This window comes from Notolepis coatsorum (assembly GCF_963971535.1).
Source record: "Notolepis coatsorum genome assembly, chromosome: 7".
In the NCBI taxonomy this organism is placed as follows: domain Eukaryota; kingdom Metazoa; phylum Chordata; class Actinopteri; order Aulopiformes; family Paralepididae; genus Notolepis; species Notolepis coatsorum.
Window position 1 is genome coordinate 100,157,247 of NC_140171.1, and position 24,308 is coordinate 100,181,554.

General features: G+C 45.3%; 2 protein-coding genes across 2 annotated transcripts in view; both read left to right on the forward strand.

Moving 5' to 3' along the window:
* Window positions 1-24,308, forward strand: part of LOC311231707 (extracellular serine/threonine protein kinase FAM20C-like) — a gene marked incomplete at both ends in the record, with an annotated part of 164,483 nt that overhangs the window by 87,020 nt on the left and 53,155 nt on the right. The window lies entirely within an intron of this gene.
* Window positions 1-24,308, forward strand: part of dnhd1 (dynein heavy chain domain 1) — a gene marked incomplete at both ends in the record, with an annotated part of 117,144 nt that overhangs the window by 61,365 nt on the left and 31,471 nt on the right. Inside the window, 5 exons of the mRNA XM_084319433.1 lie at window positions 4,542-6,351; window positions 9,286-9,512; window positions 11,304-11,490; window positions 11,672-11,768; window positions 21,310-21,444. Of these exons, the coding sequence (XP_084175559.1) occupies window positions 4,542-6,351; window positions 9,286-9,512; window positions 11,304-11,490; window positions 11,672-11,768; window positions 21,310-21,444 (2,456 nt within the window). The remainder of the gene's footprint in view (window positions 1-4,541; window positions 6,352-9,285; window positions 9,513-11,303; window positions 11,491-11,671; window positions 11,769-21,309; window positions 21,445-24,308) is intronic.

Consider the following 24,308-nt stretch of genomic DNA (forward strand, 5'->3'; position numbering starts at 1 on the left):
ATAGAAGCCTTGCATCACGTGTCCCCTCCGATACACGAGGAGGCAGCCTGTCACATCTTTTCACCTGCCAGCGCGGACTCTCATTGGCGAGGTGTAACGTGTGGGAGGCTCACACTACCCCCGCCATTTCCTGTCTCTGCTGTGCAGGCGTCCCCCAACCGACCTGTAGGAGTCGCTGTCCACAACGTCCAGATTACCACCCATCGACTTCCACCCGCTAACTCTGCCAATTGAGTTAGTATGACGGCCGGCCCAAGCCGGAGGCAACGCCGACAGCCGGATTCGAACATGGTGTCTCCTGCGTTGGTGACGAGCGCAATGTCCGCTGCGCCACCCAGCCGCTAGGTCACACCTGTTCTATAGGCTTTGATGGGCGGGGCTCACTGCTAACCCAAAGAAATGTCACCTGGGTCTACAGGACGCTGACTACTTGGGGTACACCATCGGGAGAGGGTGTATCAGATGTGGCAGATATCACCCCCCCTCTCATGGATATGTGAAGAACAGGAGATATTTCTGCCATGGAAGAAGTGGAAACAATTAGGTAGCTGATTAGTACTGATAAAACACACCTGTGCATCATTAGTTCACCCACATCTCACGTGCACACACCCCAGACACACACACTACAAATACACTGGTTAGTCAGAGGTAAGTTGAGTGGAGGTGAGGTTGGGGTTGTTGTATTGAGAGAGAGAGATTGTTATATTCAGAGTTTTGTGAGGTGAGAGGTAGTGAGAGGAGAGGTGAAGGCGAGAAGGTGTTCATTATGTACTGGACCCTCGACTGGCTGAGAAACCCCCTTGTGTACTGACCCTGGACCGGACGACTACTCTGAGTATTGAACAATCCCTTCTTTTTGTACGAGAGCCTGTTTTGTGTTTTGACCATCGGACTGTATTACGACCATTCTCTTTGCCTATCGAACTGAATTCTACCCGTAATCAATAAATATTCGTATTGATTGATATTGCTCTTGTGTGGACATTCGAATTTGTTTGTTTTTGAACCGTGGCGAGTCTGAACACCACCAGACTTGTCACAATATTTTGGCTGTATATTTAATATTTTAGAATGTGTATACATATCAGAATGTGGCGGCTACGTGGCGTAGTGGGCAAGGCGCTCGCCATGAAATGCTGGAGACGCTGGGCTCGTCAGTTCGAGCCCAGCGCTCCACATTTGCTTTCAGTTTAGCTGGTCGTCCGTACTAATACACATTGGCCGTATTAGGGGGTGGGAAACTGATGGGTGGGGATCGGGCGTTGTGGACAGCGACTCCTACAGGTCGGTTGGTGCGCCTGCGCAGTAGAATCAGGAAGTGTCGGGGGCAGCGTGAGCCTCCCACGCGTTACTCCTCGCCACTGAGAGATCGAGCTACGCAGGTGAAAAGATGCGACTGCTGTTACCTCAAGTACCGGAGGGGACTTGTGCTATGTATGACTTAGTCCACATTGCAGCCGGCTTGTGGGAGGCAAGAAACAGCGTCCGTGACAGGGGAGGGTTGAATTGGATGATACGAAATTGGGATGGGAGAAAATATAGAAAATGGGAGAAAAAGTGGATAAAAAAAAAAAAACATATCAGAATGTATATCCCGGACCGTATTTTATTCTTTATTCTTGTTTTTATTCTTATTCATGACTTTTGTTTTTGAAAAACAAGATAGTGAGAGCACAAAATACTAACAAAGAAGAGACAATATCTTCACATTTCAATGACATAATCACACCATGGCAAGAAGGTGTCCATTTATTTCTTTACAATGATCAATTCCAATGAGGGATTCTAGCTTCAAATCAAAAGGCCACAAGAGACGACATAAAACATATGCCCTTCATTCATTGGGGGGAACTATTTATGACCCACCAGTGTTGTAGTCAAGTCACTAAATCTCAAGTCCGAGTCAAGTCTTGAGTCCCCAGTGTTCGAGTCCGAGTCCAAGTCCATGTCACCAAAGAAGAGCCCGAGTCGAGTCCCCATTAACCTAGTCCAAGTCCGAGTCATCAAGGTTGAGTCCACTCCACTCTGGCAGTCAAAGAGCTGACATACAAATAAAAAAAGGTCTACATTAAACATAAATGACACAGCAGTCACCATTTCAAAGGGAATTTATTTACTTTGTGACACAATAGCCAAACAAATGCACTAGCCATCAATATCTTGTGCCAAATGATTAGGACGTATTACAAAAAACAACTGTATTTATCAATTAACAAGTCAGAGTCCTTGTCTGCACCTTTCGAGTCCGAATGCAGTCAATGTTCGAGTCCAAGTCCAAGTCATCAATGCTCAAGTCCAAGTCGAGTCACAAGTGCTGAAAATCAGTCCAGGACTCGAGTACTACAACACTGTGACCCACTATAGCAGGGGTGGCCAACCAGTCAGAGACTAAGAGCCACAAAAATTACTGTGGTACCACAAAGAGCCACACCATATACCAGCGTCTCTCAACTTTTTTTTCAGTCACGGCACCCTTCATGTGTTTATAGGTCTCACCCTCTGGCCTCTGAAGTTGCTAATGTCTTTTTTATTTGGGCCTCACAGGGTTAAAAGTACCCTGTGAGACCCACGGTTGCAAAATTACAAAATCACTTTTAGCCATTTAAAAAAATAATGTTTATTTAACATTTTTAAAGGGGAACTATTTTACTATTTCTTTCACTATTTGGGCACTTTTACACAATTCCTGTGAGTCTATGGAACACCTAGGTTTTTTTCAAAAAAAAATATATGCATTGTTTTGTATTTCTAATCAAGTACTCAAAAACCGCATTTTTCTACCTCAAGATCTGCCACATCAACTGCCACATTATTATGCAGCTGAGAAATCTCTGACATCACAGATATGCACATTTTCAGATGACTCAGTTCAGTGAGGGTGAATATTGTGAGAGGAGAATTGGAAGAATGTGCCAATATGAGAATTAGAGACATAGATCATATTAATATAAGTCCACATAGCTAAGAAACAATGGTAAACACTGAAAAAGGCCATTTATAAGATAGTTCCCCTTTAAGCACATGTATAGTCAATTGGTCCTGTTGTTCAGCCTCACAATGCTATTTGATAGTAAATGTGTTTATATGTCCCACCCTCTGGCCTCTGAAGTTGCTAATGTCTTTTTAATTTGGGCCTCACAGGGTTAACCTCTTAAGCCCGAGATATACAGTAAAAGTGTATATTTTCAGCATTACGTTTGTTTACCAATTATTTTAACTGTTATTAGTGAAATATAAGATTATAGAAATCATTGAGTCGGAAACCGGCGCATATTGACAGGAGGAAGTGGCACATCCAAAAGTGAGTGTAGTCTTTTGAAGGAAGAGACTCAGGGCTTTCAAATTTCGAAAAACTACCCTACCCAGCTCACACCAGCCCCTGTCAATCATCTGACTTCTGGATTTACTTTTTTATTTCTCTTATTTTTGGGGATTATCTCCCACAAACCTGAACGTTCTTGCCATAAAACAGAACGCAGTTAGTTTCTCTACCTTTCTGTGAACGTCTTGCAAAAAACGGTGTTGCAATATGATGAAAAATGGTGGAGAAATTTACATTATAAAAAAGATGGCAGAATTCAGTACTGTATCTACAAAACCTTCTGTTTAATCATCTTCCCTTTATTAATTTGCTTAGATTTTTCAGGTCTGGTAAATTTTAGCATGGTGTTATTCACAGTCAAAGATAATTTATTTTTAAATAGAATTGATATTCTCCTTTGGTTCATTACAATTTACTCAAGCCTAGTAACAGACACACTATTTCTGACACTGATCCATATATGTCCCTAGATTCAGATACCAAGAACATGCAAATGGACCATTTAAATTTTTTTTGTAAATGTTTATTCTACGTCCTTATGGAATGAGTGACATAAAAAAAAAAAAAGTAAAACATTTTTTATTTTATTTTTTTTTATGGATGGAAGAGCCGCACATTGACGGGCAAAGAGCCGCATGCGGCTCGCGAGCCGCGGGTTGGCCACCCCTGCACTATAGCATGCCGCGGACATATGTTTATAACTGTTTTAGTGCACACTCTCTGAGCACAGCCAACTCTCAGTATGTTGATGGAGCGTGGCCTTCTGTTTATTGAAAGGAGATGTCAAGTTAGTATCATAATACATGAAGCTTTCAAATGTGATTGGTTGCTATGGGAGATTAACATTGGCTAACCTGTGCTAGCGGGTGATAGATAGATTGTTGTTGTGGATGTTTTTGAACCACTAAAATGAACACAAGTGTAGTAAACTAGTTTCCTTACTTGTTTGTGGACTAGCTTGCTGATATCCTTTACAATTACAAGGGTAACGGAGTAGACATGCAATGTTTTCAGGGAAGCAGATTGGATATCTGAAATGGTTTGATTCTGTTGATCCGGGGGGATAGAGATCAATGGGCTTTACTTATCAATTCCACAACAACAACAACAACAGTTATAACATTTTAGATCATTACATCAACATACCTTCTGTAAAAAAAAAAAGACAACAAGATTGATTCTCATTGTACTGAATCTTAAATTTCTTTCTGTTTAGATGCCTTTGGAAAGACGTCAAAAGCCCTGGAGACACTCCGACAATGTATCTCGAAGGGAGGTTTTCTAACTCCTGATGGTTATCATTTCAAGTCATTCAGTTCTGAAGCTATCAGCTACATGGCCACTTGCTGCATCTCTGGATCTGGTCGTTCAAGTGACAGTGTGATCTCCTCTCGCCTTTCCCGCCTGTTCTCCATCTTAGTGCTGCCCGGTTTATCTATCAAAGTTTTATTCTCCATCTACTCTCCTCTGCTAAAACCGTGGCTTAGTGACTTACCGTGCATGCAGAGTCATGCAGATATGGCAGGCTGCATCATCGCCGCCACCCAGGATCTATACGGTGCAGTATGCAAGCACTTCCAACCCACCACTCTGAGGCCCCACTTTATATTCTCCCACCATGACTTGCGGAAGGTATTTCAGGGAATGTGCTTATGGCAACCTCCCGACCCAAATATACCTTCAGAGAGAGAGGCGAGCCGCGTGGTCGTTCAGTCCAGCTCCCCCCCTGTGCCCTGCGCTCCGGCACCGGAAGGGCCCACAGCTTGTGTTCTCAGTATAGCCCGACTCTGGACGCACGAGTGCCTGCGCACCTTCGGGGACAGGTTGTGCTCAGAGGAAGAGACGACAACACTGGTATCCCAGATAGCCAAAGTATCAGAGACGTATTATGGATGCAGATTGTTCGATAAGCCCCGCCCTGTCAGTGCAGAAGGCGCACCCCCACCTGTAATCCCTACAGATTTTGCACCACCACTTGAAGGAGGCAGCCACACGGAGTCAACCGGTCGGTGTCCAAATGAGCCAAATAACAATGGCGTCCCACCCTCGCGGCAGGTTGCTAAACCTAACCCGGCGTCGACGGCTCAAAGGGAGGATTTAAGGCCGTCCGATCGATCGCGCAGCTCAGACTCAAGCTCTTCATCGGCCAATGAAGGTACAGACGGGTTATTAGGAGAGATATTCACGTCTAGAGGTGAAAAGACATCGATTATGGATGAGGAAACAAACAAAGGTACGATAAAAGATCATCCGATGCAAGATGCAGGTTCATGCGAAGTCTTCACTCCCACTCCGCCAAAAGGGCCCAAACCAGCTCACCAGTCAGATCGGAGAAGTTGGCACAAGTCGGCTGAACAGTCGCCACAGAGCAATGGCAAGGATTCACAAGAGCCACGCCCGGCCGATCCTCTCCTGCTACTGCAGCTTCTGGAGAAAAGTATGGACGAGGTTGTATATAGCCCAGACCTGACTGAAGCAGTGGGTCAGCAGCACAATCACAAAGGCAACTCGTATCAGGAGCGAGACTCTGATCTATTAGTGCAACAGCTGTTCGCTATAGTGAAAAGAAGAGAGGAGGGGTTGTTTGATGACTACAGCATCACATCCAGCTGCATGGTGCACAAGCAGATGGTGCAACAGGTGGTGCGTATCATCAGGGCTTTACTCACACCCGGAGGACACGGCGTCCTGTTCGGCGCGGTTAAGGGCGCAGGCCGTAAAACCGTTGTGCGTTTGGCTGCCTATCTCATGAGATACCGGTTGATGGAGGTTCATCCCGGGAATGAGAAACAGTTGAAGGAAATCCTGACGGAGGCTAGTAATCAGGCCAGAGTGTGTGGTTGTAATGTGGTGATACTGGCCCATGAGGAGATCGGCCATGCCGTGAGAGAGGAACTGATGGCTATGATGGCCGACGGGACCTTCCGAGGATTCGATTCAGATGAGGGGCTGAGGAACTCTATTCCCAGAACCAGTGCTGTCAAGAGCTCGCTTGAATCTAACATGAATGATCCGTCATTTGTGAGGTAAGAGGAAAATATCTCTACATTCCTTAAATTACATGTTATTTAGCCATGTTACTTAAAGGGGCACCTCGCGAAAAACCTATGCTGATTTATTTTGCACATAATCTCACTCACTTCTTCAATACTAAACTACTTCAATTCGAAACAGTTTTGCACGCATTAATTTGGTTTGACGGTTATTGAGAGTAGATGAGTTTGAATATGGCCACCAGTGATGTCATCGGGGACATTGAATCCTTGTGTTATGTTAAATACAGCTCCATGAAATTATGTAGATAATTTAAACAAATTTAAATACCTTGTCTTATAGATACTGTTGCCTTATCATTTAATTTAGCTGTAATTAACACAACACAAGGATGTTCCAGGTGACATCACTGGTTGCCATATTCAAACTAATTTACAAAAAAAGAAATTAGCATTGTTTTTTTTGGTGAAGTTTAAGCCTAACATAAAGAACACTCCAAATGTGGATTTTAGATCCACTACCCCACAACCCAAGCTCCCCTATACTCTAAGTAGTTTGTTGTCAGATAGCAGAGGTTGGAAAGTAACTAATTACAGTGTACGGGAGGGGTTCCTATTGATGGCCACACCTCAGGCTCTGCGGTGTGGCCAGCAATACAAATATCTCCCCCGATACTCAAATCCAACCTGCACATGAAACCAAAACAAAGAAATGTAAACAAAGTTCAGTACCAAGAGGTCCTATTTGACGGCATTACAGATTCTACCGTTAACCCTTTCTGCGCCAACAACGAGTTAACTCGTGTTAGCCCGCCAATCGTTGAGCGCCAACAACGAGTTCACTCGTTGTTATGATCGCTATTTCTTTTATTAGCTATTGCCATTCATAATCCATCGAGGCACCTTGTGCATGCTGTTCTGAATGTGTCTGAGATCACAGACGGCCAATACCGCCGCCTAACGCCTTGCGGCCGCTATTGCACTCCATTTGAAACGATGTAGTTTGTTTTCTCGACCAAGCTGCAGCGTGCGGGCGGGGTCTAAGTACTCCGGCAAGACAAGCAGTCACCACGGATGCCTCGACGAGTTCATCCGCCCTCCCTTTCATGTGCAATGCAGGATAACGTGGGACAGACTACAGCGACCAGTATTTGGAATGGCGATCAGATAATTGGATTATTATTTTTGCATTACATCAGAGACAAGGTAAGGACAGTATATATCCAATCTTGCGTTGATCTGATATTTTTTTCTCCCGCGATCGAAGCTGTCTGTGTGGAATGTGTGTGTGCTGTGTCCCGTTGGTCACATCACAGCACGGAGGGGCGCCCCGCTCCAAGCCCCCTTTCATGCGTGCATGAGGAAACATAATAACGATAATCTAGTGTTGATTTCAGGATGATTCGATAATCAGGCGAAAAATGACAACATGATGGATTTAACTAAAGGGCTGTTTTCGCGTCTTTTCCTGGGATTACTCAGAATCACTCAAACTATACTCATATTCACCACGGTATAAAACGGAAATGTACGGATGAAAAAATTATCTGTTTTTTGCATGTTGACCAGAAGAAACTCACTGACAATCGACAACGTTATTAGATCCATAGCTATAATATTTTTTTCTCCACTTTTGTTTTCTCCTTATTTTTCTGTTTTTCTCCCATCCCAATTTAGTCGTGCCAATTCCCCCCTCCCCAGTCTTGATCGTTGCTTGCATGTGCCCCCCACTGGTCGGTCATAGGGAGGGTTGAAGAATTTATCGCATGTCCCCTCCAATACATGCAGAGTCAGCCAGCCACTTCTTTTCACCTGCCAGCGCGGACTCTCATTGGCGAGGTGTAACGTGTGGGAGGCTCACACTACCCTCGTCATCTCCTGTCCTTGCTGTGCAGGCGCCCTGACCGACCTGTAGGAGTCGCTGTTTACAATGACCAGATTACCACCCATCGACTCCCCTCCCGCTGACTCTGCCAATTGAGTCAGTATGACGGCCGGCCCAAGCCAGAGGCAACGCTGACAGCCGGATTCGATACCGGTGTCTCGCACGTTGGTGACGAGCGCTTAGACCGCTGCGCCACCCAGCCGCCCTCATAGCTATAATATTTAATATAGTTTTAGCACTCGCAAACACAGCATTCTCTCCATTGAACAAAGCGCTGGCTTAAACGGCCTAACGCCCATAGCGACTTCTGGCGTCCATTGTGTTAAGTGAACGCACTGTAAACAAGCATAGAACCACTTTCCTATTCCAGCGAGGACTCTCTGAATTAACTTACTATGCTCCTTAGGGCTTGCTGGTGTAAAATCCCCCACTGTGAGCCTTAGTGCTCAATTCAGATTTATTGCTCAGATCAGATTTTTTTGTTTGTTTGGCTGTTTATGTTTTAATGTATAAGTTGATGTGCAGTGGAGGCCAACTTATTTGTGAGCATATGATAATGAGGGCGAGGAAGAGGTGAAAGAGAGCTTCTTCTTTCAATATTCTTTCAAACACAGACTGGTTATGAAACGTCCCTTCAGGTTTTGCTTGTACAGAAGTATCACCCCAAAAACGTATAAGGTAAACTCCTCACTGTCCCTCCATTGACCACCTCCATCACAGCTGTCTTCCGTGTTTGTATTCACCAAGTAACACCTGGGTCTAGAGCGACTAGAGCGAATTTAAATCTAGAGTGAGGTAAAAGTCGCATGGATTCTGACTGTTCAGACTGAGGTTGCATTGCAAAGAAATCTGACCTGTATCTGATTTAGAACCACACATGAAAGTGGCCCAAATCAGAATCGAAAAGATCAGATTCAATGTGATTTGTGCTGTTCACACTGTTGTGAAAAAAAACAGATCTGATTTGGGCCACTTTTGCCTGCAGTCTGGTAACAAAACATAATGTAAAACATCAGAGAAAGAGGCCCAGTATATCCAGTCGTTGATTATTATCCCTGTCCGCTCTGTCCCCTTTGACAAAGGTACTTCAAGCAGCTCCAGAGGAAGGTACATGTGTTCCTGTTGCTCCCGTTCTCCTCTGAGAGCACAGAGACGCCCGAGAACAATGTCTCTGTGACTCAGGCACTCGTGGCCAAGGCCCTGGGGCTCTGCTGCTGCGTGGAGGTGTACCAGGCTTGGTCCGACCAGTTTCTCGTGGAAGCTGCCTCTCATCGCCTCAAAGACAATCTGCAAATGTCGGATTTAGACGGCAAGTGTCACCTCACACCTGTTTTAACTCTACTCGGGTCTATTTTATTATAATATATTATTATATATTATAATTTATTAAAGGTCTGTGGTATTTCTTTAGTTAAAATAAGTGTTAAAGGGGAACTATCTTATAAATGACCTTTTCCTGTGTTTAGGGTTATTTTCTAGCTATGTGGACTTATAGTAATAGAATCTATGTCTCTAATTCTCGATTTGGCGCATTCTTCCGATTCTCCCCTCACAATAATGTCCCTCCCTCAAGTGAGTCATCTGAAAATTTGCCTATATGGGACGTCATATGGTGCATTTGCATAATAACACCCGCCCCCTCTAGCTGCCCGCCGAGCGAGAGAAGCAGAGAACTGTAAACGCTCTGCGTCTCCCTCTCCCTCTCGAGGAAGTCCACCACCGCGCTGCGCCACAGACAGCTCATGCTCCCGAACCGAGAGAGAGAGAACTGTAAACACTCTGCGTGTCCTCCCGGCTCAAGTCCACCACCGCGCTGCGCCACAGACAGCTCATGCTCCCGAACCGAGAGAGAGAGAACTGTAAACACTCTGCGTGTCCTCCCGGCTCAAGTCCACCACCGCGCTGCGCCACAGACAGCTCATGCTCCCGAACCGAGAGAGAGAGAACTGTAAACACTCTGCGTGTCCTCCCGGCTCAAGTCCACCACCGCGCTGCGCCACAGACAGCTCATGCTCCCGAACCGAGAGAGAGAGAACTGTAAACACTCTGCGTGTCCTCCCGGCTCCCTCTCCTGGGAGGACACGCAGAGTGTTTACACTTTTTTTCTCTCTCTCTCTCTCTCTCTCTCTCTCTCTCTCTCTCTCTCTCTCTCTCTCTCTCTCTCTCTCTCTCTCTCTCTCTCTCTCTCTCTCTCTCTCTCTCTCTCTCATAGCAGCAGCAAACTAACACAACGTATAGACATAGGGTGTCTGTCTGTCTGTCTGTCTGTCTGTCTCTCTCTCTCTCTCTCTCTCTCTCTCTCTCTCTCTCTCTCTCTCTCATAGCAGCAGCAAACTAACACAACGTATAGACATAGGGTGTCTGTCTGTCTGTCTGTCTACACCCCCTCTCTCGCTCTCTCTCTCTCGACTGACTGTCACTCAAAGTGCTTATGGGCGGAGCCAGGCCATAACAGCCTGATTTCTTGTGGCTGAAAAATGATGGGTTTGAGTACTTGATTAGAAATATAAACCAATGCATTTTATTTTTTTTAAACGTACAGATGTCTTCAATAGACTGACAGGAATTGTTTAAAGTTGCCCAAATAGTGCTAGGAATAGTAAAATAGTTCCCCTTTAAATAGCTCTACATTCCGACAGCCATCACTGATATAGAGTGTTTGGTCAGTAACCTGGGTCTCCCAGTCCCTCCGCTCTGCAGTAAACACAAAATAAATGTTCTGGTATCCCTTCCCACTTTATCCAATCAGGAGAGAGAACCCTAGATATTTGTACTTATTTAATCTTGCCAAGTCAAATTTGATGGCAGATTATTTGACTTCTCAAGATATTTTTTATTACTTAATTTTTGTCAGACCATTTTTGCTGTGTGGAGTTCTCTCTCCTGATTGGATAAAGTGAGAACGGGATACCAGAACATTTCTTTTCTGTTTACTGCAGAGCGGAGGGACTGAGAGATCCATGTTACTGACCAAACACTCTATCTAGTGATGGCTGTCGGAATGTAGAGCTATTATTTTAACGTGTAGACCACTTACTTTAACAAGAAAATACCACTTACAGCTCCTTTTAAAAATGCATCTATTTTGTTTTTGATTTAGTGGACAGAGACGACTTCGAGACCAGGATTTTCCGGGCCATGGCGGGAATCCACCAATCCATACTAAGATATACCTCTGTTTATCTAGACAGCCAGTCTTTCAGTCCCCAAACATACGCGGAGTTCATCACCAACTTCCTTTACCTCTGCAACCACCTGTCCAAGCAGAGACCGGCTCAAGCTAACAGGTTAGTTCTGTAGTTAAAGTTATGTGTGACATTTTTTTTATTTTATTTTTTCACAAGAACTATTATGTAAAATGGATTACATTTCTTGCTGAAGTGTTTTACATTACATTTATATACAAATGCACGGCAACTCTTTTAAAATGGAACCAGAAAACTGCCCGCTATCATTTCATTTTCTTAGATTTGCGACTGTCCTTTCCCATGTGGAAGTCATGAGGAACACAGTGGTTCAGCACAAACAGGACTCGCTGAAGGCCGTCATCGCAGGAACAGAGCAGGTAGTGTGAAGCAACTCGGCAGATGAAATTACTATCAATAATGTAAGGATACAGTACGGTATGTGTGTACTTCTAGTGCCATTTATTATTATTATTAATAATGTCTTTTATGTCTACATTATTGCTGTGAAGCACTTTGGGCTGCAATTATTATAGGAAGGGTGCTATACAAATAAAGTGTATTATAATAATAATAATAATAATAATAATAATAATAATAATAATAATAATAATAATAATAATAATAATTAATACACTTTATTTGTATAGCACCTTTCTTACAAGAATTGCAGCCCAACATGCTTCATAGCAATAATGTAGACATAAAATAGACATAGGCATCAAATGAGCATAAAGTTGGCATAATTATAGACATGAGCAGAGAATTTACATTAAAGGAAAACTCCAACATTTTGGGAAATTAGCTTATTTAACATCTTCCCTGGAGTTAGACAAGAAGATACAGTACATACCTTTTTCGTCTCTCTGCATGCATTGGGCTTAGGGAATGCCTGGACCATTAGCCTAGCTTAGCTTCATCACTGGAAGTGGGGCAGACATCTAGCCTAGTTCACTACAGTCAGGAAATATACTCCACATACAATCAAAATACAACTCCCAAACGTTCCTGTAAACATGTTGTGACCTGTGTATTTACCATGTCTCCCAGTCACACAAGTCACACAAGTCTCCCAGTCACACAAGTCACACAAGTCTCCCAGTCACACAAGTCTCCCAGACACACAAGTCTCCCAGTCACATGAGTCTCCCAGTCACACAAGTCTGCAAGTCACACAAGTCACACGAGTCTCCCAGTCACACAAGTCTCCCAGACACACAAGTATCCCAGTCACACGAGTCTCCCAGTCACACAAGTCTCCCAGTCACACAAATCTCCCAGTCACACAAGTCTCCAAGTCACTTGTGTGACTGGGAGACTCATGTGACTTGTGTGACTGGCAGTGGCGAATCCTTATGGAAGCCAACGGAAGCCAGGCCTCCCTATTAAAATATGAATTAATATCAAATATGAAATATGAAAGAAAAAAAAATATATATAATTTTTTTTAATATAGTTTACATTCTTTTTCATCTGTGCATCTGTGTTATTTTTTTTATTTTTTTTTTATGTCTCCCTCTTCTCCTTCTCACTCCCTCTAACACACTGTCAGACTCACTGTGCTCACTGCAGCTATAGAGGAGAGGAGGCAGGGGGTAGGTCTCTTTCTCCAGCCTCAACCATATGTAGAGTCCGAAACCGATCCTAGCCAATCAGATTCGAGCTGACTGCCACACCTTAAAAGTTTAAAACGGGGCTGTGAGCAGAATCATGAGTGTGGCATCCCCTCTGCACTCTGCACATTTTTCGCCCTGGAGGCGGGGCAGGTCAGAACGTTTCCACCTGACTACCTAACGTGACAACCATTAGTAGTATCAAACTGTCAATCAAACTGTCTGTCGTCACTCAGTCTACTACAGTGCCGACGCGGGATTGATTGATTGATTGATTGAACATTTTATTAACAGAGCAGGCACTTTAGAAGCCTCTATTCCATTATCAAACATTTAGCACTTTATTAGACACTTATTTTTCGCCGGCGGGACATATACTGAGGACCAGCACACTGTGGATATAATGATTTAACAAATCCCTCTGTCCAGAAGGAGCAAGGAGGATTATTGGCCAGGTAAGAAGCTTGGATGCTATACTGTTATGGCTAGCTTGGATGCTAACTAACGTGATTGATTGATTGATTGATTGATTGAACACTTTATTAACAGATTGCAGAATGGGTACAATACAGTACAGCTCAATACACACAATTGTTAAGGGGATGCAGACCAGAGAAAGACTTTCGTCTTGTTTACATCAGGGTCCCCCATTTTCAATTCATAACATTCAAAGGGGCTATCTCTCTCTCTGATTCATAATCAAACCAGACCTGCAGGCCACCTCCTATACACACTGTGTGTGTGTGTATATATATTTGTGTTGTGTGTGTGTAATATTCAGAAAGAGAGGGAGAGAGAGAGCGAGGGAGGGAGAAATATATTATATATATTATTTGGCTTAAATATGAAAAAAATTCTACAGTCCCTCCCCTCCCCATCATATGTATCTGTCAGGATCTATGGGTAACAGTACTGTATATTTGAATATCGTATATGTCACAAATGTAACAGTACTAAATACCTGATTGATTGATTGATTGATTGAACATTTTATTAACAGATTGCAGAATGGGTACAGTACAGTACAGCTCAATTCATACAATTGTTAAGTGGATGCAGACCATGAAAGACTTTTGTCTTGTTTACATCAGGGTCCCCCATCAGGGTCCCCCCTGTATGTCATGCATGTCCCTATGCCATAAATGTCATGATGTCTTGTATGTCATAAATGTCACTATGAATTGAAAATGGGGGACCCTGATGTAAACAAGACAAACGTCTTTCTCTGGTCTGCAGCCCCTTATAAAATTGTGTGTATTGAGCCGTACTGTATTGTACCCATTCTGCAATCTGTTAAATAAAAATAAAGTTTGACTGGCCGCCGAGCCATACTGTAGTGTACATGGTGACTGCTTGACCTAAAAAAAATATTTAATAAAAAAATATGTAATAATTTTTTTTTGGCATCCCCTGTTATTTTACCCACGCGACGCCACTGGTGACTGGGAGACTCATGTGACTTGGAGACTTGTGTGTCTGGGAGACTTGTGTGACTGGAAGGCTTGTGTGACTTGGAGACTTGTGTGACTGGGAGACTTGTGTGACTGGGAGACTCATGTGACTTGTGTGACTTGGAGACTTGTGTGACTGGGTGACTTGTGTGACTGGGAGACTTGTGTGACTTGGAGATGTGTGTGATTGGGAGACTTGTGTGACTGGGGGACTTGTGTGACTGGGAGACTCATGTGACTTGGAGACTTGTGTGAGTGGGAGACTTGTGTGACTTGGAGACTTGTGTGACTGGGAGACTCATGTGACTTGGAGACTTGTGTGACTTGGAGACTTGTGTGACTGGGAGACGTGTGTGACTTGGAGACTCATGTGACTTGGATACTTGTGTGACTGGGAGACTTGTGTGACTGGGAGACTCATGTGACTTGGAGACTTGTGTGACTTGGAGACTTGTGTGACTGGGAGACTTGTGTGACTTGGAGACTCATGTGACTTGGAGACTTGTGTGACTGGGAGACTTGTGTGACTTGGAGACTTGTGTGACTTGGAGACTTGGAGACTTGTGTGACTTGGAGACTTGTGTGACTGGGAGACTTGTGTGACTTGTGTGACGGAGACTTGTGTGACTGGGAGACTCATGTGACTGGGAGACTTGTGTGACTTGGAGATTTGTGTGACTGGGATACTTGTGTGACTTGGAGACTTGTGTGACTGGGGGACTTGTGTGACTGGGAGACTCATGTGACTTGTGTGACTTGGAGACTTGTGTGAGTGGGAGACTTGTGTGACTGGGAGACTTGTGTGACTGGGAGACTCGTGTGCCTTGTGTGACTGGGAGACTCATGTGACTTGTGTGACTGGGAGACCTGTGTGACTGGGAGATTTGTGTGACTGGGAGACTTGTGTGACTTGGAGACTTGTGTGACTGGGGGACTTGTGTGACTGGGAGACTCGTGTAACTTGTGTGACTTGGATACTTGTGTGAGTGGGAGACTTGTGTGACTTGGAGACTTGTGTGACTGGGAGACTCATGTGACTTGGAGACTTGTGTGACTGGGAGACTTATGTGACTGGGATACTTGTATGACTGGGAGACTCATGCGACTTGTGTGACTTGGGGACTTGTGTGACTGGGAGACTCGTTTGACTTGTGTGACTTGGATACTTGTGTGAGTGGGAGACTTGTGTGACTTGGAGACTTGTGTGACTGGGAGACTCATGTGACTTGGAGACTTGTGTGACTGGGAGACTTATGTGACTGGGATACTTGTGTGACTGGGAGACTCATGCGACTTGTGTGACTTGGAGACTTGTGTGACTGGGAGACTTGTGTGACTGGGAGACTTGTGTGACTTGGAGACTTGTGTGACTGGGAGACTTGTGTGACTGGGAGACTCATGTGACTTGTGTGACTTGGAGACTTGTGTGATGGGAGACTTGTGTGACTGGGAGACTTGTGTGACTGGGAGACTCGTGTGACTTGTGTGACTTGGAGACTTATGTGACTGGGAGACTTGTGTAACTGGGAGACTTGTGTGACTTGGAGACTTGTGTGACTGGGAGACTCGTGTGACTTGTGTGACTTGGAGACTTGTGTGACTGGGAGACTTTTGTGACTTGGAGACTTGTGTGATGGGAGACTTGTGTGACTGGGAGACTCGTGTGACTTGTGTGACTGGGAGATTTGTGTGACTGGGAGACTTGTGTGACTTGGAGACTTGTGTGACTGGGGGACTTGTGTGACTGGGAGACTCGTTTGACTTGTGTGACTTGGATACTTGTGTGAGTGGGAGACTTGTGTGACTGGGAGACTTATGTGACTGGGATACTTGTGTGACTGGGAGACTCATGTGACTTGGAGACTTGTGTGACTGGGAGACTTATGTGACTGGGATACTTGTGTGACTGGGAGACTCATGCGACTTGTGTGACTTGGAGACTTGTGTGACTGGGAGACTTGTGTGACTGGGAGACTTGTGTGACTTGTGTGAATTGGAGACTTGTGTGACTGGGAGACTTGTGTGACTGGGAGACTCATGTGACTTGTGTGACTTGGAGACTTGTGTGATGGGAGACTTGTGTGACTGGGAGACTCGTGTGACTGGGAGACTCGTGTGACTTGTGTGACTTGGAGACTTATGTGACTGGGAGACTTGTGTAACTGGGAGACTTGTGTGACTTGGAGACTTGTGTGACTGGGAGACTCGTGTGACTTGTGTGACTTGGAGACTTGTGTGACTGGAAGACTTGTGTGACTTGGAGACTTGTGTGACTTGTGTGACGGAGACTTGTGTGACTGGGAGACTCATGTGACTGGGAGACTTGTGTGACTTGTGTGACTTGGAGACTTGTGTGACTGGGAGACTTGTGTGACTGGGAGACTCGTGCAACTTGGAGACTTGCGTGATTGGGAGACTTGTGTGACTGGGAGACTTGTGTGACTTGGAGACTTGTGTGACTTGTGTGACTTGGAGACTTGTGTGACTGGGAGACTTGTGTGACTGGGAGACTCATGTGACTTGTGTGACTTGGAGACTTGTGTGATGGGAGACTTGTGTGACTGGGAGACTCGTGTGACTGGGAGACTCGTGTGACTTGGAGACTTATGTGACTGGGAGACTTGTGTAACTGGGAGACTTGTGTGACTTGGAGACTTGTGTGACTGGGAGACTCGTGTGACTTGTGTGACTTGGAGACTTGTGTGACTGGGAGACTTGTGTGACTTGGAGACTTGTGTGACTTGTGTGACGGAGACTTGTGTGACTGGGAGACTCATGTGACTGGGAGACTTGTGTGACTTGTGTGACTTGGAGACTTGTGTGACTGGGAGACTTGTGTGACTTGTGTGACTTGGAGACTTGTGTGACTGGGAGACTCGTGCAACTTGGAGACATGTGTGATTGGGAGACTTGTGTGACTGGGAGACTTGTGTGACTTGGAGACTTGTGTGACTGGGAGACTTGTGTGACTTGGAGACTTGTGTGACTGGGAGACTCGTGTGACTTGTGTGACTGGGAGACTTGTGTGACTGGGAGACTTGTGTGACTGGGAGACTCGTGTGACTTGTGTGACTTGGAGACTTGTGTGACTGGAAGACTTGTGTGACTTGGAGACTTGTGTGACTTGTGTGACAGAGACTTGTGTGACTGGGAGACTCATGTGACTGGGAGACTTGTGTGACTTGTGTGACTTGGAGACTTGTGTGACTGGGAGACTTGTGTGACTTGGAGACTTGTGTGACTGGGAGACTCGTGCAACTTGGAGACTTGCGTGATTGGGAGACTTGTGTGACTGGGAGACTTGTGTGACTTGGAGACTTGTGTGACTTGTGTGACTTGGAGACTTGTGTGACTGGGAGACTTGTGTGACTGGGAGACTCATGTGACTTGTGTGACTTGGAGACTTGTGTGATGGGAGACTTGTGTGACTGGGAGACTCGTGTGACTGGGAGACTCGTGTGACTTGGAGACTTATGTGACTGGGAGACTTGTGTAACTGGGAGACGTGTGTGACTTGGAGACTTGTGTGACTGGGAGACTCGTGTGACTTGTGTGACTTGGAGACTTGTGTGACTGGGAGACTTGTGTGACTTGGAGACTTGTGTGACTTGTGTGATGGAGACTTGTGTGACTGGGAGACTCATGTGACTGGGAGACTTGTGTGACTTGTGTGACTTGGAGACTTGTGTGACTGGGAGACTTGTGTGACTTGTGTGACTTGGAGACTTGTGTGACTGGGAGACTCGTGCAACTTGGAGACATGTGTGATTGGGAGACTTGTGTGACTGGGAGACTTGTGTGACTTGGAGACTTGTGTGACTGGGAGACTTGTGTGACTTGGAGACTTGTGTGACTGGGAGACTCGTGTGACTTGTGTGACTGGGAGACTTGTGTGACTGGGAGACTTGTGTGACTGGGAGACTCGTGTGACTTGTGTGACTTGGAGACTTGTGTGACTGGGAGACTTGTGTGGCTTGTGTGACTGGGAGACTTGTGTGTCTGGGAGACTTGTGTGACTGGGAGACTCGTGTGACTTGTGTGACTTGGAGACTTGTGTGTCTGGGAGACTTGTGTGACTGGGAGACTCGTGTGACTTGTGTGACTTGGAGACTTGTGTGACTGGGAGACTTGTGTGACTGGGAGACTTGTGTGACTTGTGTGACTTGGAGACTTGTGTGACTGGGAGACTTGTTTGACTTGGATACTTGTGTGACTGGGATACTTGTGTGACTTGGAGATTTGTGTGACTTGTGTGACGGAGACTCGTGTGACTGGGAGACTCATGTGACTGGGAGACTTGTGTGACTTGTGTGACTTGGAGACTTGTGTGACTGGGAGACTCGTGTGACTTGTGCGACATGGAGACTTGTGTGACTGGGAGACACGTGTGACTTGTGCGACTTGGATACTTGCGTGACTGGCAGACTTGTGTGACTGGGAGACTTGTGTGACTTGGAGACTTGTGTGACTGGGAGACTTGTGTGACTTGGAGACTTGTGTGACTGGGAGACTCGTGTGACTTGTGTGACTGGGAGACTTGTGTGACTGGGAGACTCATGTGACTTGTGTGACTTGGAGACTTGTGTGACTGGGAGACTTGTGTGACTGGGATACTTGTGTGACTGGGAGACTTGTGTGACTTGGAGACTTGTGTGACTGGGAGACTTGTGTGACTGGGAGACTTGTGTGACTGGGAGACTTGTGTGACTGGGAGACTCGTGTGACTTGTGTGACTTGGAGACTTGTGTGACTGGAAGACTTGTGTGTCTGGGAGACTTGTGTGACTGGGAGACTCGTGTGACTTGTGTGACTTGGAGACTTGTGTGACTGGGAGACTTGTGTGACTGGGAGACTTGTGTGACTTGGAGACTTGTGTGACTGGGAGACTCGTGTGACTTGTGTGACTTGGAGACTTGTGTGACTGGGCGACTTGTGTGACTTGGAGATTTGTGTGACTTGTGTGACGGAGACTCGTGTGACTGGGAGACTCATGTGACTGGGAGACTCGTGTGACTTGTGTGACTTGGAGACTTGTGTGACTGAGAGACTTGTGTGACTTGTGTGACTTGGAGACTTGTGTGACTGGGAGACACGTGTGACTTGTGCGATTTGGAGACTTGCATGACTGGCAGACTTGTGTGACTGGGAGACTTGTGTGACTTGGAGACTTGTGTGACTTGGAGACTTGTGTGACTGGGAGACTCATGTGACTTGTGTGACTGGGAGACTTGTGTGACTGGGAGACTCATGTGACTTGTGTGACTTGGAGACTTGTGTGACTTGGAGACTTGTGTGACTGGGAGACTTGTGTGACTGGGAGACTTGTGTGACTGGGAGACTTGTGTTACTGGGAGACTTGTGTGACTGGGAGACTCGTGTGACTTGTGTGACTTGGAGACTTGTGTGACTGGGAGACTTGTGTGACTTGTGTGACTTGGAGACTTGTGTGACTGGGAGACTTGTGTGACTTGGAGACTTGTGTGACTTGTGTGACGGAGACTTGTGTGACTGGGACACTCATGTGACTGGGAGACTCGTGTGACTTGTGTGACTTGGATACTTGTCTGACTGTGAGACTTGTGTGACTTGTGCGACTTGGAGACTTGTGTGATTGGGAGACTTGTGTGACTGGGAGACTTGTGTGACTTGGAGACTTGTGTGACTGGGAGACTCGTGTGACTGGGAGACTTGTGTGACTGGGAGACTTGTGTGACTGGGAGACTCGTGTGACTTGGATACTTGTGTGACTGGGAGACTTGTGTGACTGGGAGACTCGTGTGACTTGTGTGACTTGGAGACTTGTGTGACTGGAAGACCTGTGTGACTGGGAGACTTGTGTGTCTGGGAGACTTGTGTGACTGGGAGACTCGTGTGACTTGTGTGACTGGGAGACTCGTGTGACTTGTGTGACTGGGAGACTCGTGTGACTTGTGTGACTGGGAGACATGGTAAATACACAGGTCACAACATGTTTACAGGAACGTTTGGGAGTTGTATTTTGATTGTATTTGGAGTAGGGCTGTCTTAAATACTTCGAAGCTTCGTTTGATGGGCATGGGATTCGAATATGAAAATAAAATGCGATTATTAAAAAATAAAAATGATTTTTTTTCTTTTCTTTTTTGCTAAATCAACTCTGCCTCTCTTTGTTAATTACAACAAGCAATGCTGTTTGTTATTTAAGATGAGGTAGGACTCGGCACTGACAGATTTGTGTTCATTGTGCTGCTTTTATAAAGCCTCAAATGACGGCTTACAATATTTCATGAAAGCAAAGTGTTTTGTTTGTCTAAGATTTAAAAAGGTTTAAACTGTACAGCACTGACAAAGTTGAACAAAGTGCTGTACAAGTTCTCACAACATACAAATATATATATATATTTTTATTTTTATTTTTTTTATTTCGAAGCTTCGAATTAAAATCGAATCTCGGCCCCCGAAGCTTCGAATTCCAAAAAAAAATCGAAGGTCAGCCCTAATTTGGAGTATATTTCCTGACTGTAGTGAACTAGGCTAGATATCTGCCCCACTTCCAGTGATGAAGCTAACCTAGGCTAACGGTCCAGGCGTTCCCTAAGCCCAATGCATGCAGAGAGACGAAAAAGGTATGTATCTTCTTGTCTAACTCCAGGGAAGATGTTAAATAAGCTAATTTCCCAAAATGTTGGAGTTTTCCTTTAAAACCCCCTGAATTTTTGTCATTAAAATCTATAAAACAAATTGTAATATATTTCTCAATCAAAAGCGCAATTTCGCCTTTCCACACTTATTGATACTAATATATTTCTGGTTTGAAGTGTGCAGATATGTGTCCTTATTGATTTGGTGGTGGTGTTGCCCTTGTGCCCGTTCTCCAGTTTGAAAAACTCCTCAGAGCCGTGAGCACTAAGAGGGCTGCATGGGAACGCGGTCAGCGGATCTGTGCAGCGGAGAGGAACACACTTTACCAGCTAGAGCAGCAGATTGATCAGACAACCCTGCCTTTTGAGGAGGTAGGGTACAGGCCTTGTTCACATCTGAGCGATAGCCTTGGGGTTTTTACTCAGTCACATTAAAAGCCAAGCATTTCAATCAAGGACATGTCACAAAAATGAAGTTGACTTTTGAAAATGAATTTGGTGCATTGTGTTGATAGATTAGATTGGATTAGATTCAACTGTATTGTCATCATATAGCACAAGTGTACAGTACAACGGAAATACGTTTGGCATCCAACCAGAGTGCAAATGTAACAGTAAAGCAATAGTAATATACAATGTACACTTGTACAGGTGATTAAACTGGGTATAAAATATATAAATTAGTACTACTGAGTTTAGTGCTAATCATATGTATGTACAGAGCTGTAGTATTAATATGTACAGTGATACAGGTATAAAGACACAGCAGCATAACTAGTATGAGTATATGTACAGATATTAGTGTAACGGTACACATATCCGTACTGAACCGTTTCAGTACTGGACCTTTGGTTCAGTACAGCTGTGTACCGAACGATTGCAATGGTACGTTAACCACTAACGAACGCACGTGCAGAACTTTTTATTCAAAACTCCAAGTTCACCCCTTCCCAAAATATAATTTGCGCAAAGGGCCGTGTGTTCGTTCAACCCACACACAACACTGAGAGATTACCTGTAATTTAGCATAGCCTCATAGTGTGGCGAACACACACACACACACACACACATGCACACACACACCCTCTCTCAGTGCGTTGAGAAGGGGCTGTCTCTCGGAGATCAAATTAATGATATGAAACGGGACCTGCATGACGCTTTTTTCTCTATTCAATAACGTTTTACCCTGAGGGATGATTTACAATAAAGTGCTAAAACAAAGTAGGCTACTTACATTCTTGACGCTAGAACTCCCAAAATAGTGTTAGCATAAAAAAGAAGGTATGTCAGCTGTAGTTTACATAGCTTGCATTAAACGGTCTCGAGGTTCCACAAGTTAATCAAAATGTGAAGTATTTCCAACGAGTTTTGAATTCAATTCTGCACACAAAAAAAGTTATGTACGTGCGTTCGTACCATTGCAATCGTTCGGTACACAGCCGCACTGAACCGAAAGTCCAGTACTGAAACGGTTCAGTACGGATACATGTACCGTTACACCCCTAATATATACGATATATACATGTACTATGCTATCGTACAGTTATATGGGTAGACTAGCCACACATCAAAGAAAAAGGGGGGCGGTGACATAATATCAGACAAAGAAATGTCCTTTGCGAACAACAATTGAATTTGATGAAACAAACAGGGGAACAGTGAGTGTTACCTGAGCTGCGTCCTTCCAGTTAATAATTTTGCTCTCCAACTGGCTGAGGACAGCAGCCACCTCGCTCTCCAGGCTCTCTGCATGGTGCAGGGTAGAGTTCTTCAGGTCTTGCCGGACAAGCTGGAGCTGATGCTCTGGCGCCAGAAGTCCCAGACCACGCTATCCAACCAGCCGATCACTTCTTCATTCACCGCAAGGATAGAACAGCAGAATCCGGCAAACAGCGTGGAGGTGGAATAGCCTTCATGTTGAACAACAATTGGAGCGATCCAGGCAACGTGAAGGAACTATCGAGCCACTGCTGCCCAGACCTGGAATATATAACCATCAAGTGTCGTCCTTTCTTCCTCCCGAGGGAGTTAACGGCGATCATCCTGATCGGAGTGTATATTCCACCGCAAGCCAGGAACAACGTCGCGCTCTCCAGACTCCACGACGAGGTAAATAGAATACAAGCGGCGAACGTTAACGCCGCCATTTTGGTTCTGGGTGATTTCAATAGCGCCAATCTGAGAAAGGTATTACCTGACTTCTATCAGCATGTGACTTGCAACACCAGAGGCGGTAACATCCTAGATCACATCTGTTACACGCAATTTAAAGGTGGCTACAAGGCTCATTCTGATAGTGGCTTTGGTAAATCAGATCACGCGTCCATCTTTCTTTCACCAATGTACAAACAGAGAATCAAAAGTACTCCTGTAGTCTCGCGAGAGGTGCAGAAATGGGATTTGACGTCAGAGGAGACGCTCCGGTCTGCGTTTCACTGCAAAGACTGGAATGTGTTCCGCGACACAGATAACATTAATGTCTACACGGAAACAGTGCTGAACTATGTTTGTACTATGGTGGAAGAAACAATCCCCACTACCAAAATGAGAGTTTACCCAAATCAAAAACCCTGGGTAGACAAATCCGTCCGTGAAGCTCTGAGAGAGCGCACCAAAGCATACAACGACGGCCTAGTGGCAGGCAACATGAATGACCACAAGGTGGCGCGACACAACGTAAGGAGGACAGTGTCAGAGGCCAAACGGCGCTACAGGGATAAAATTGAACTCCAGTTTGAACAAGCTGACTCTAGAGCTATGTGGCAGGGGCTCAAAACGATGACAGACTACAAAGGCGCCTCCCTCAAACTGAACAGTGACATCTCCTTAGCAAATGACCTCAATACCTTCTATGCGAGGTTTGATGCTGGTAATAACAACACCAGCTCACAAGCCACGGCAATGGGGGGGGGGGGGGGGGGGGGTCGGCTGCTGATGGAGGCGCAGTGTTCAGGGTAACAGAGCATGAGGTGAGGCGGACCTTTAAAAAAGTGAATATCAGGAAGGCAGCAGGTCCGGACGGCATCCCCGGCCGCGTCCTAAAAGTCTGTGCCGACCAACTGGCCCCAGTATTCACTGACATCTTCAACCTGTCCTTAGAACAGGCTGTCATCCCCACCTGCCTGAAGAAGTCCACTATTATCCCTGTACCCAAAAAATCCAAGCCTGCTTGCCTCAACGACTACCGCCCTGTAGCTCTCACCTCCATAGCCATGAAGTGCTTTGAGAAGCTAGTA